The following is a 13203-nucleotide window of genomic DNA, read 5'->3' on the forward strand; positions in this document are numbered from 1 at the left end:
ACTGGGCCAGTAAAATCTAGCTTTTTTTTTTTTGCACAAGTCATGCCACCTATCAATCAATCCAGTAAGCACGTCAGCAACTGAGCCAGTCAGCAACTGAGCCAGTCAGCGACCTCAATTTTTCCTGAAGTGAATGTCTCTCACCTGCAGAGCTGCAGCGGTGTTGCATTACGAACGCTTTGCGGTCAGAGATTTCAATAATAACAGAGATTACATATTTTGTTTCATGTTAATCTACTGTAATAAACCTTTGTAAAATACACCAGAATACAGGAAATGGCATCTACTTTATTCAAAATTCTCTGGGAGAGGACCCCCAGACCAGTCCCCCACCACCAACAACAACGCAGTCTGTTCTGTTCTTTATACAGAATGGAAGGTTAAATAACTGTATAATAAATAAATGGACTTTGCTTAAATAATAATTTACATTTCATGCATTATATTATTGCATTTGGCCTGCAGCACTCTAATAGATTTTAAATTTGCCCCTTTCAATGAAAAAGTTTGGACACCCGATTTAGACAGAACAGATGAAGCTTTTTTCTGTCGCCTGCTTTAAACTAATTCATTCAACCTAACAGGTTAGTCTCACTGAGCCTCAATGACTCATTTACAAGAGAAACCTGTTTTTAACAAATGTTTCCCAGCAGTTAGTCTCTAATCCTTCTGTAACTTGGAGGAATAATCAGTCACCCCTGCAGCTGCACGACACATGTGGGAGGATCAGTCCAGGCCCAGTTAACTTTGCCCCTCTGACCTTCCTGCATGTTTGAGATATTAACCTGCAGCAGCACCGTTTGTTCTTTTACTCTGGAAAAGTCTCTCACTGCAGTCATGCCAAGAAGCTCAGAGCAGCTTTCTTTTCTGGTCCTGGAGAACTTCATCGGAGGAAAGTTTGTCCCGTGTAAGAATCACGTTGACTCCTACGACCCCTCCACCGGAGATGTCTACTGCAAAGTACCGGACAGCAGCAAGGAGGAGGTAGGCAAACCTCAGGGACACGAGCCATGCTGGGCTTTAAAGACTCTAAACAAGCTTTTTGTCTTCCCTCTCTGAGTAAAAACTTTTGTGCACAAACTGTTGAATTAATGTGTAAAGAAAAGTTGTTACTGGATCTTTAATTTTACAAAAGAAAACTTGTAATTGCAGTTAAAATATGAGCAGACGGTCTGGGGAACAACTTTTTTAGAACACTAGAAACGTTTTTGTTTCTTATTAAAAGTCCTTTATTTCAGAGGGAAGTACCTTTGCACTTTGCAGAGTCAACAGCAAAGTAATCATTAAACACGCGTCAATGAACTGTTTCTGTTTTTTTTGTCCAGAAGTGAAGGAAGTAAATCGAGTTAAAACAGAAAAGGGCAAGTCAGCAGGTTAAAGAGAATTTCATATTTCATCTAGCAGTTCTGACATGGACAGCAAGACGTTCTGGGAAAGACTTTCTTTCTTTGGGAGCTTTTTGCACGTCAGTAGTCATTTTAAATAGATGTGTTCAAAGTCTTTACTGGAACTGCAAATATACAGAAAAATGGTTTCAAATGTGTTTGAATGACCAGGATGAGTCATAACTGCTGACAACTCTTAACACGTCGGTAAACAGAAATACAACCAGAGGAAATTTAAATTCAGTGTGACGAGTACAAAGACGAGAACTACATCTGCTTGATGATAAACACAAAAAGTGGATGATGACTGAAATAAATCTGTTTTGCTAAATCTGTTAACACTTGGAGTATGTGTTGAGGATCATGCTCAGCTACTATGTTAGATTTTAGCTTGGTATCCATAAATCTGACCGGGTTTTAGCCGTTTTTGTGTTTGCTAGGGTTGATTAGCTGCAGCACTCACCTCAAACCGGTGCATCTCAAAGATAAAGAATTTAAGGACTGGTTTAAGTATAATTGATGTGGAATCTGACGTCCGACGCCTGCAGGTGGACGCAGCAGTGGCAGCAGCTAAAGAGGCTTTCCCTGACTGGTCAGCCCGCAGTCCACAGCAGCGAGCCGAGGTCCTCAACAAGTTGGCTGACCTGATTGATGCCAACATGGAGGAGTTGGTCCAAGCTGAGTCCAGAGACCAAGGTACCCTAACACAGTTCTATTGGTTGTGTCAGTTTAACCGTTGGCCAAAGACTTCAGGTAGAACTGGGTAAGGAGTTCACAGCAGGTTCTTCTCTGAACAAGATGCTTCGAATGAGCAAGAGTGTGAAAGAGGCTTCAGAAAGCTTGAACTATTAGTCACTTTAAAATAAAGTATGGCTGCCTGAAAGCAAAGCATGTCAAAAATTAGGGCTGGTGTGAAAAAGTTTACCTGCCTGGGCCATTTACTGCATAATAATAATTCCTTTTAAAGTTTTTTTTTTTTTTACCTTTCTACAACATTTATACCTATACTGGTAAAAAAGCACAAAAAAAACTTCAGTTCTCAATCTCCATTTCTACATAGTCGGGTCACAGAGACAACAGGTCCAGAAGAGAAACCCCAGACATCACTCTCTCCAGTGACATTCTCCAGTTCTACCTGGGAGACCCCGAGATGTTCCCAGGCCAGAGAGGATGCTCAGTCTATCAAAGGTCCAACTACAACGAGTGTGTTGTATGAATGTGATAAAGCTCTGATTAGTCTTTGTATAGAAAGAGTAGAGTGCTGTATGAATGGGTAAATGAGGACGCAGATTGTAGTGTAGAGAGCTTTGAGTGTCTTGGGAACTGGAAATGTAAGGTTTGAACTGGGCCTGCTGACAGGAAAAAAAGTAAAATGTAACAATTGTTGATTAAATCAAACAAGTTTGCAAATCCTTAAAAAGGAGATGATTGTAAATGATGTGAGAAAATATCCTGATGCATGCTCAATATGTGAGAAAATGTGATGTGAGAAAAGTGATTTGAACGTCTGACCTTTGGGGCAACACGTCGGCTCGTTGCCATGTCTGTTTGTGCGTACAGGTAAAACCCTGACGTTCGCTCGGACCGTGGACATTCCTCGATCTGCGTACAACTTCCGCTTCTTTGCCTCGTCCGTGCTTCACCACACCAACGACTGCTGCCAGATGGACCACATGGGCTGCCTGAACTACACCGTGCGCTGTCCGGTGGGAGTGGGTGAGCGCTCCGTGCACTTGGTGTCTGTAAATGTCCTCTTTGAGCGCGCTCTGAAACGGTGATTCTCTCAGCTGGTTTGATCAGTCCCTGGAACCTCCCTCTCTATCTGCTGACGTGGAAGATCGCTCCTGCGATCGCCACGGGCAACACGGTGGTGGCCAAACCCAGTGAGATGACCTCTGTGACCGCGTGGATGCTGTGCAGGCTGATGCAGCAAGCTGGTACGGAAAGCAGTTTAAATTTGTATTTGGGTGTATGGTAAGCCATTTGAGCATTTATTCGGTATCCTATCACATTCCTCCACTAGCTGGTAACTTTGCTGCACCACATGAATATTTGGTGACACCAGTTTGACATCTTGATGCACTCCTTGAACTAACTAATCCCACTTGTTGGTGACAGATCTGATGAATCCCAACTTGTATGTTTGTTTTTTTTACAAACTAGTTGACCATTTAGTCAATTACCATGTTTTATTAGTTAACAAGTGAGCTTCAAACACTACCATGTTAACTAGTCGTCACATATTCCGCCTCCTTCTAGCAACTAGTTGAATTTGAGCTTTACTACTAATCGAGCTCAAAATTCTCATTCCGTGCTTAAGACTTATTTTGACCTTACAAATAAAACAGTAAGGCTTAAAATGTACACTAGTCAAAGGTTAAATCTGTTAAAAAAATATTAACTATTCCAGCTATACCAAAATTGGTCTTGTTAATACAACTTGTGACTATTTTGAGCTTTATTAGTTAACTGCTAATACCCCAAAATGGTGCTTCAAGACTATTTTGTCTTTACTCCTTAGCTAGTGTGACTAAAAAGCTTTACTAGTTAGTTAATAAATTATTAAGTATTCACTAGTTGATCTGAGCAACTAACTTTGACCTTACAATGAAACTAGTAAGGCCGAATATGTACACTAGTCCATAAGTTAAAGCTGTTTAAAAATTGTGTTAACTAATATAGCTAAATAATGTTTAAGAGTTAACTAGTTATGCCAAAACTGGTCTTGTTAATACAACTTGGGACCATTTTGAGCTTTAGTAGTTAACTGGTAATACCCCAAATGGTCACTTGTAGCTTGGTTCAAGACTATTTTGTCCTTACTAGTTAACCAGGGTGGCTAAAAAGACTTACGACCTAATTAATAAATTATAAATGATTCACTAGTTGATCTGTGCAACTAACTTTGACCTTATAATGAAACTAGTAATGCCTAATATGTACACTAGTCTATAAGTTAAAGCTGTTTCAACATTTATATTAATTAAATAATGTTTACGAGTTAACTAGTTATGCTAAAATTCATCACGTCAAAGCAAATAGTGGATATTTTAAGCTTATTAGATACAAGTAAAGCCCAAACACAACTAGACACAACTGATGTCAGGGAGATTTAGGTAAAGGTTTATGGATGTTTGTCACTGCTAATGTTAAATTAATGTTGAACCATGTGTGTGAGGTGAGACAGTTCTTTTTCTCTCAGAGAGGAGCCTGCAGGAACCTGACGCCTCTGAGTCCGAGAGGTCGAGGTCATCGTGCTGATATAAAAAACACTTCCTGTACACCGTCCGGTTGCAGATTCTCATGACAAGGCGTTAAGCATGTAACTCTGAACATCTGTAAAAAGCCCGTTTCATGACCGTCTGCCCTTTCAAGTAAACTGGGTTAAAAATCTTCTCCTGTCTTTGTATTGCTCCTTTTGTGAGTAGATAATGAAATTATATTTTTCTCCAACAAATAACAAAATGGGCCTTATTCTTGCAACTGCTGCATATTTTAGGTTTTTATCTATTAAAGCTTGAAATGGTCACCTGTAGACTAACTCTCGACTATTTTGACCTCACTAGTAAACATATAAACGTTTTATGTGCACCAGTTACCTAGTAAGTTTAAATATATTCACAGGTAACACTGATGGCATTGTTAGTTACCTACTAAGGTCCAATCACCATTTTAACCTGGTTACAAAAATGTCTCTGTGGGAAATTCCTGTTTAAACGAAAGATAAAATTAAATGAAAATGCTTTAACTGGTGGACTAGTCAGGCTCATTTTAACTTGGTTAGTGTGGCTTTAAGTCCTAGCAGGGAGCTAAAAACAACTCAGCACTTTCTGCAAATTAAAGGGAAGAAAGGAACTCTCCAAAAAGTCATAATGTTTTGGCTCATCCCCCCCATTATATATTTTATTATGAATCATAAAACTGCACCATTTCTTACAAATTATTTTCCAACTACAGCTCTAATTCATTTACTAAAGTAGTGAGGAGCACGTGGATTTGTATTTGTGCTGCAGGCGTCCCTCCAGGTGTGGTCAACGTTGTGTTTGGAACTGGTCCCAGAGCAGGAGATGCACTGGTGGCTCATCCTGATGTCCCCTTGATCTCCTTCACCGGCTCCACAGCCACCGCCCAGCGCATCACAGAGCGGAGCGCCCCGCACTGCAAGAAGCTCTCCCTGGAGCTGGGAGGGAAAAACCCGGCCATTATTTTCGCCGACGCAGACCTCGAGCCGTGTATCGAGACGACCGTCCGCTCCAGCTTCTCCAATCAGGTGAGAGGATGAACACTGGGGGCTCTTCTATTTAATGCATCATTTCAGCCTCACAGAACTATGGAAGCCCATTTCCGTCATGAAAGAAAAAATAAAAGCACACAAGAAGTCATAATTTTGAGTTTTAAAGTCAGAATTATGAGAATAAAAGTCATAATTTTGAGTTTTAAAGTCATAATTATGAGAATAAAAGTCATAATTTTGAGTTTTTAAGTCATAATTATGAGAATAAAAGCCATAGTTATGAGTTTTAAAGTCATAATTTTGATTTTTCTAATTTAATTTCAAAGTTTGTCCCTTGCCGGACACCGTGACTTTATTGGGATCGGGATGCAACTTCCTGTCAAACACCGGAAGTTTTCCTGCATATATTCATTCATTCAATTTTTACGTCCCTCTGCCTTCAAACATCAATCCTTTTAAATAAAGGTAATGTATACATCTTTTCATCGCCACTTTATATAGTATTTAGTATCGAAGCCCATTTCCGTTATGAAATAAAAGTCCAACAGGAAGTCATCATTTTGAGTTTTAAAGTCATAATTATGAGTTTTAAAGTTAAAATTTCGAGTTTTAAAGTCATAATTATGACTTTTAGTCTCCTAATAATGACTTTAAAACTCGAAATTACGACTTTTATTCTCATAATTATGGCTTTAAAACTCAAAATTATGACATCCTGTTGTGCTTTTATTATTTCTTTCATGGCGGAAATGGGCTTCCACACAGAACAGCTTCAGCTGTGAGGTGTTGGGTCTGCTTCATGGTCACTATGGTAGTTCTTATTTGATTTAATGTGAAGATGTTGATTTTCTCACAACACATCATATCATCTAGAGCACGGGTGTCCAAAGTGTGGCCCGAGGGCCACTTGCGGCCCTTGCAGTGATTTTGTGCGGCCCCACAGCTGCGGTTTAAGAATGATGTCATTTTGGCCAGCAGGCTTAACAGGTCGATGCAGACTTTCTGCAAATTATAGTTGGTAATTATATTTTATGTAATGTTTAGTTTTAATAGCAAAGCGGATGAAAAATAATCTTCTCAAAATGAGCAATATTAAGCAAAATACAAGCTTTTGGCTGTAATCTTTTTATTTTCACTTCATGGTACAAAGCACCACAAACCTTTTCTGATTTCTACCAGAAAGGAGACTTTTTGGATAATGATTCATAAAACGTGTCTAAATATTGCAGTTGATAAAATAACCAAGAGGGAAATTAGACATTTTTAAATGAATATAACGTGGTTGATCAACTTTATCAAACCTTCCATGAATCTGTTGTAGCGACTGACAGCTGGACGTGTTTTCAGAACTTCGATTGGCCTTTTGGGCCATCCATGGTCCAAAAGGCTCACGGACCCCCTTTTAAAAGGACAATTACTCAAATCGAGCTTTTGTTGTTGATAAAAGACTAATATGAATTTTCCAAACGCAAGAAAACACAAACCCAACAAATCAAATAAATCATTTTTAATATGAAAAACATAAGCTTAGCGTTTATGAGGCTTTTAATGTTTTGGATCTACAACAATTTAAAACTCTTTCTCCTCCAAAAATTAGCAAACTTTTGTCCTTTCTCCAAACTATTGTTCACGTTGAGAGTTAAATTTACATTTTTGTGGCCCACGAGTCCTTTCATCCGGATAGTTTTGGCACACACATATAAAAGTGTTTGGACACCCCTTATGTTCAGAGTTTTATCTGAATATAGAAACAAATCTGCTTGTTTATCTCAGGGAGCCACTTTTTCTTTAAAAATTTAATTCACAAGAAGGTTCCTTGATGTCAGGATCTGTGTTTTTTCTTTTTTGTAATAACCTTTAATAAATCTTTAAGATTTATCCAAGCACCTTGGTATTTGTCTGCATTCCTGGATCCTGCAGCACAAAACCCGACATATAATATATTCTTTAAATTCACTTATATAATTTAGAAGACATTGTTTCATCGGTGACAAAAATAAACAAACAAATAAATAAAGTAATTATACTTCCACCGCCGTGCTTCAAACAGCTCACTCAGTTTTACAGATGCTGAGCTCAGTTCTGACCTGGTAGTAGCTGAGAGTCATCCACAAGGTCTCTGCTGAGCGCGAGTTCTGAGTAAAGTTCATTTCCACAATGTCAAAAATCCCTATTTCTGCTATACATCTTTTTTTTTTTCCTTTTTAAAATTATTATTATTATACAGTCATCATTTAAAAGGTGCCATAACATATACATTACGTGTTCACTCTACATAGAAAGTTACAGAGAACAAACAAACAACATCAAAAAAACAAATGAATCTAAAAATAAACAACTTAACATATGGCATATTGTATATACAACATAAAAAATAAAAATCCAGGGCAACACGTTAACATATAAATGTTTTAAAAAAAGACGTCAACTTAAAAGCATTTTTTGACTTCACAACATAAATTTAGCTCATTCTTCCACTGTATAAAGTTAGAGATGGTTTTAAAGAAGTGACATTTGTAATGTTTGGCTAATAGGAGAACATTATTTATACTGTAGTCAATGTTATGATCATTAATAAAAACACCAAATTTTATCTCTTGGTTGGATGGTTAAATCTGTTAAATGAACCCAGATAAACTGACGATCCTGCCAAAAGGATTATACAGTGTCACAGGTGAAAAACAGATGATCCAACTCCTCAGTTACTTTCTCACAGAAAATCATTAGTTGGATACTTGTTGGGCTTGTTACTGCATTTGATATCACAAGAATCAACGTCTTCAATACAGAGTGTCCGTAAGAGAATGGAATATATTAATTTAAATCCTGTCGAACCATGGATTGAAGCTGACGAGGAAACGCCAACTATTCTACAGTTTAACAGAAAATGGAGTTTGTGGAAGTGGATGTAATGACACATTTTATCCACACGGGGGAGACATTAGCTCATGTTTTTCATGGCAAGATTTGACTGAAGGAAATTTCTGAGCTGTCAAGTATTATTTTCACACCTTCTCCCTTTCTTTCCTCCTAGGGAGAAGTCTGCTTGTGCACCAGCAGAATTTATGTCGAGAGGAGCATTTACTCTGAGTTTTTGGAGAAGTTTGTGGCTGCAGCGAAAAAGTGGAAGACCGGCGCTCCCTCTGACCCCAACAACAACAATGGAGCCCTCATCAGTAAAGAGCACCTGGAGAAGGTGAGTCTCGTGAAATAATGAGAATTGGCAATTGTTCAGTTCTCTTTTTCTTTAAACATCTATATTGTGTTATGCAGGTGCGTAGCTTTGTCGCACTCGCCAAATCAGAAGGTGCCACCATCCACTGTGGTGAGGGAGTTAACCAGCTGGACCTCCCCGAGCGCAACAAGTCCGGTTACTTCATGCCTGCCACGGTGATCTCAGGAGTGTCTGACAGCTCCCGTGTCATGCAAGAGGAGATCTTCGGCCCCGTCACCTGCGTCAGCCCCTTCGACACAGAGGATGAGGCCGTCGCCAGGGGAAACGGCGTGCGTTACGGCCTGTCAGCCACCGTGTGGTCCCGGGATGTGGGGAGGGTTCACCGGGTGGCTCAGCGGTTGCAGGCGGGAGTGCTGTGGACCAACTGCTGGCTTATTAGAGATCTCAATCTGCCTTTTGGAGGAATGAAGAACTCCGGCGTGGGCAGGGAGGGAGGGAAGGATTCCTATCACTTCTTCACGGAGGTGAAGAGCATCACGATCAAACACTGAGGGGAGGAGGTCTGGTGAAACCTGCAGGGCGCAGTGTTTGCAAATATAGGCCCTTTGTCACGAGATTTAGAAAACATCAGCGTTAAATCTCACTTCTTGTTCTCTTTGATTGTTTGAATTAAGTCACATCAGTAAAATCCCATGCATATAAACTAACAGGAATCTAACGTTAATGTTTAATAAAAAAGGAAATGTACAACAAAAAATGTTTTTGTTTCTTTTAGGATCTTCACCATCAGGTGGGATTCTGGGGAAAGGTTACACACTGTTAATATCTTACCTGCTCTAGACAGAGTAGCTAATTCCAACAATAATCCAAAAATATGTTAATATCTTACCTGTTGTAGATACAGTAGTTAATTCCAGCAATAAGCCATAAAGACACTGGGAACGCTCTCAATCGGTGCATCGCTGGAACTTCATCAGTTAGCTCCACTAAAACATGAATGCGTTAAATGAAGTCACTGTAACACCACAGATCAGCTTTAAAATAGAATTTAATATATATATATATATATATATATATATATATATTTGTTATTACATCAACCGATTTCTTAAGCAATGGCTTGTTTGACATGATTTATTTATTAATTTCATTATTATTATTATTGTTATTATTATTATTATGATTATGATATTTGGAGTTGTGTATCTAACTCCAGAAAACATATTTCTCCTCATCCATTGTGATTGTTGGTGCTCAGGAGGAGGGTTTGCTTGGTGGACATATTATGAGTGTTTGAATGAGAACAACAAAACTAGTTTTTCTTCGGGTGCACGTAAATACCAAAGATAATATATATTTGGGCTTTTTAAAAATTATTGATCGAAAATGGTATAGACCCTAAAACGACTGTGTAAAAACGATAATCATCCAACATCTGGCAATACTGGATCAAGGCCGAGACCAAAGTGGATTGTTGCAGACTTAAAAAAACTCCACAAAGAAGAAAAAAAAATCCAACATTTTTCAGTCAGGTCATCTGGACAGTTTCTTTTTTTTTTTTTGGCGCTGAAACGTTTCACCTTCCATCCAGAAGGCTTCATCAGTCAAGGACATGCACAACACAAAACTGATTCTTCCCCCAAACAGCTTACTCCAAAGTGTAACAAACCAGTTATGTTGGTGCTAAGATGGTGTCTTTGGCAAAAAAAACTGTCCAGATGACCTGACTGAAAATTGTTGGATTGTATACCTGGATTATTGAGCATGGACTTTGTTGGTTTTGAACTAGTTTGACATGACTGTCAACGAGGAAGAGGGCTGGCACGAGAGGAGGGGGTGTGCCAAAGACACCATCTTAGCACCAACAGAACTGGTTTGTTACACTTTGGAGTAAGCTGTTGGGGAAAGAATCAGTTTTGTGTTGTGTGTTTCCTTGACTGATGAATCCTTCTGGATGGAAGGTGAAACATTTCAGATAAAAAAAAGAAACTGTCCAGATGACCTGACTGAAAAATGTTGGATTGTATACCTGGATTATTGAGCATGGACTTTGTTAATAATAATAATAATAGTTTCAGTTTATGCCAATGCTTTGAAATAAATGTTTACATAGGTGTCAGGTCCAACTAAATAAGTGCTCTTGAGGGCATCAAAAATGCTATAGCCAGCTGCTGCTGCTATTTGTGCATGCAAATATGTAGAGTTCTATGTGATGAACTGTAATGTGAATTTGATGATGTGACGGTTTATAAAACAGGAAGCTCTAAAACACTTTTGAGTTTATAGCTGTTTTGAAATGGTAAGCTAACAAGCTGTTATCTTGTTAATCTGCTCTGATTTAATAGTTTTTTCTTCAAACTATAGCTGTTCAAAAAGTTATCTGATACAGGTAAGATATTTTTTGTTCATAACCTTTACAAAAAAACTACAAAGTTATCTGAAGTATAATTTTAAATGAGAAGAAAACAATTGTTGGGTTAAATAGTTCGGAATGACTAGCTTAAAGAAAATAAGCCAAGAGGACAAAAGCTTGATCAAAAATTATTTAAAAGTTTATAGCCGTATAAACGAAACGACAATAAAAAAAAAAATCTTGTCAAATCTGAATTTCACTGTTCTCTCAAAATAAAACACACAAGTTTTATTATTTGTATTTATCAGGACTGTGCAGAACCTGGAATGCAACAATAGAAAACTGAAACAAAATGTCAGCTTCTGTACAAAATCATATTTTTGTGTGTTTTGCTCAACTTTAATTTTTTCCTTCATCTTCCGGCTGCTGCCTTCCTCGGGCGTCGCCACAGAGAAGAGTTGCCAATTGTTTTGACCCCGGATGCCCTTCTTGACACAGCCACCGAGCTACCGCAGCCCTCTGTGTGGAGCAGGGAGCTGCCATCTAGGGCAGGGATGGTGGGGGTTGCTCGGGGACCCAGGGTGGGGAAAGCAAGGGTGGGGGCTTCACCTTTCCTACCCACATTTTTTTATGTTGCGTTCGGGGAATCAAACCGGCGACCTTCCAATCACAAATCTGCTCCACCACTCCTCCAACTTGCTTCAGGCCAACTAGGAACCTAAAATCTGTGGCCGAGTTCGTCACAGCTGTTTGTTTCATTCAAACTGCTTCGTTTTGTTATGAAGCTGCTTCATTTGAACTCGGGCCAACAAGATTTGACTCTCCAAGTCTGGTTTGTGTCATCATACGGAGCATGGTTGACCCACAGTCAGTAAAGGCTGCTTCTGATGACAGATTAACGCTTCAGTTTGTCCTCCTTTGCAGCTGCTTTGCTTTGCAGTCCGATCCTGAACACGATGACACGGGCGGTCAAAGTCTGCCGTCTCCTGTGCGTCACACACACTTTACGGTCTGCACTGATTTAGGTCACTGTTTGACTTGTTTTTATGTGCGACCTGCTGACGTATGTAAGGAGAACAATATCTAAACCGGATGATTCACCGGTACTAACAAACACCCAATAAGGAGGATTAAAACGCAGTTGAGAAATATATTTTGTACGTAAACCTTTATCTTTATTACATTCTCTCTTTATTATGGCTTTATTGAAACCATAGAAACAACAAATGTGAATTAAATGTGTTGCTTCATCAGCTTGTATTAAAGCTGTCCAGTCATGAGCAATAATTTGTTTTCTAGCAAACGTCAAGGACTTATATATTCAAATTAACTTTTAGTGACGGCCCTGTTGGTTGTCTTCAGTCACCATATTGTGATTTCAGACCTGTGACGTGGGGGTTACCGTAAATGATAGAAAAGCTGCCCTACCTAAAACAAATCTCCATAAATACAGGGAAATACGTGCCAATAAAAAGATATACTAATCATTTCAATCTACCGTATTGAACTTTACCAACACATCTGGATCCAGATAAGACTTTACTTGGGTCCACATCTGGACCATGGTCTGGTATACTGGGACCTATCATCTGTGGGACAAACTACAGTATAATCTAAAATCTGCTGTGACCACATGATGATGGACGACTTCCTCTTTAAAGCTCTATACGTTGTCTGAATTTAAACAAATGTAGAAAAGTTATTAAATTCTGAAAAATACTCCACATGCACTCCAATAGTCTACAAAACCCAAATAAACACAACTGGGTTAATAGGTCAAATTCAAGAGGAAATCTTTGTGTAATCTGAATCTTCACCTGCAGGTTCGACACGTTCCTGTCATGGTAAATGTTTGTAGAAGTATTATATGATCTCAGGTGAGTCCAGTCTCACAAAAAACAAACTTCTCACATGTCAACCTGCTGGAGGCAGATTGCACATTTAATGCCACTGAGCAGGTTGTTTCTTCATTGTGGAGGTCAGAGTTTTCAAAATATGTTTTTTTCTAATAATAATAATGATTTTATATATATATATATATATATATATATATATA

The 13203-nt window shown here is 38.8% G+C and overlaps 1 protein-coding gene across 1 annotated transcript; it reads left to right on the forward strand.

Annotated features, from left to right (window-relative positions):
* Positions 1-811: 811 nt before the first annotated feature.
* On the forward strand, positions 812-9531 carry aldh8a1 (aldehyde dehydrogenase 8 family, member A1). Its single transcript, XM_037685408.1, has 7 exons — positions 812-984; positions 1934-2081; positions 2946-3101; positions 3173-3322; positions 5399-5655; positions 8654-8815; positions 8893-9531. Exons 1-7 carry the CDS (start codon positions 838-840, stop codon positions 9343-9345), a joined length of 1473 nt encoding a protein of 490 aa, XP_037541336.1. The 5' UTR covers positions 812-837; the 3' UTR covers positions 9346-9531.
* Positions 9532-13203: the final 3672 nt, after the last annotated feature.

The sequence above is a fragment of the Nematolebias whitei genome, chromosome 12 (assembly GCF_014905685.2).
Source record: "Nematolebias whitei isolate Nwh7 chromosome 12, NemWhi1, whole genome shotgun sequence".
In the NCBI taxonomy this organism is placed as follows: Eukaryota; Metazoa; Chordata; class Actinopteri; order Cyprinodontiformes; family Rivulidae; genus Nematolebias; species Nematolebias whitei.

Excerpts from the sequence above, each read along its gene's own strand:
- aldh8a1 (XM_037685408.1), top strand. The coding sequence starts at position 838 with ATGCCAAGAAGCTCAGAGCAGCTTTCTTTTCTGGTCCTGGAGAACTTC. Across the intron at positions 2,082-2,945 it reads AGCTGAGTCCAGAGACCAAG|GTAAAACCCTGACGTTCGCT; the intron begins GTACCCTAACAC and ends TTGTGCGTACAG. Across the intron at positions 3,323-5,398 it reads CAGGCTGATGCAGCAAGCTG|GCGTCCCTCCAGGTGTGGTC; the intron begins GTACGGAAAGCA and ends TTTGTGCTGCAG.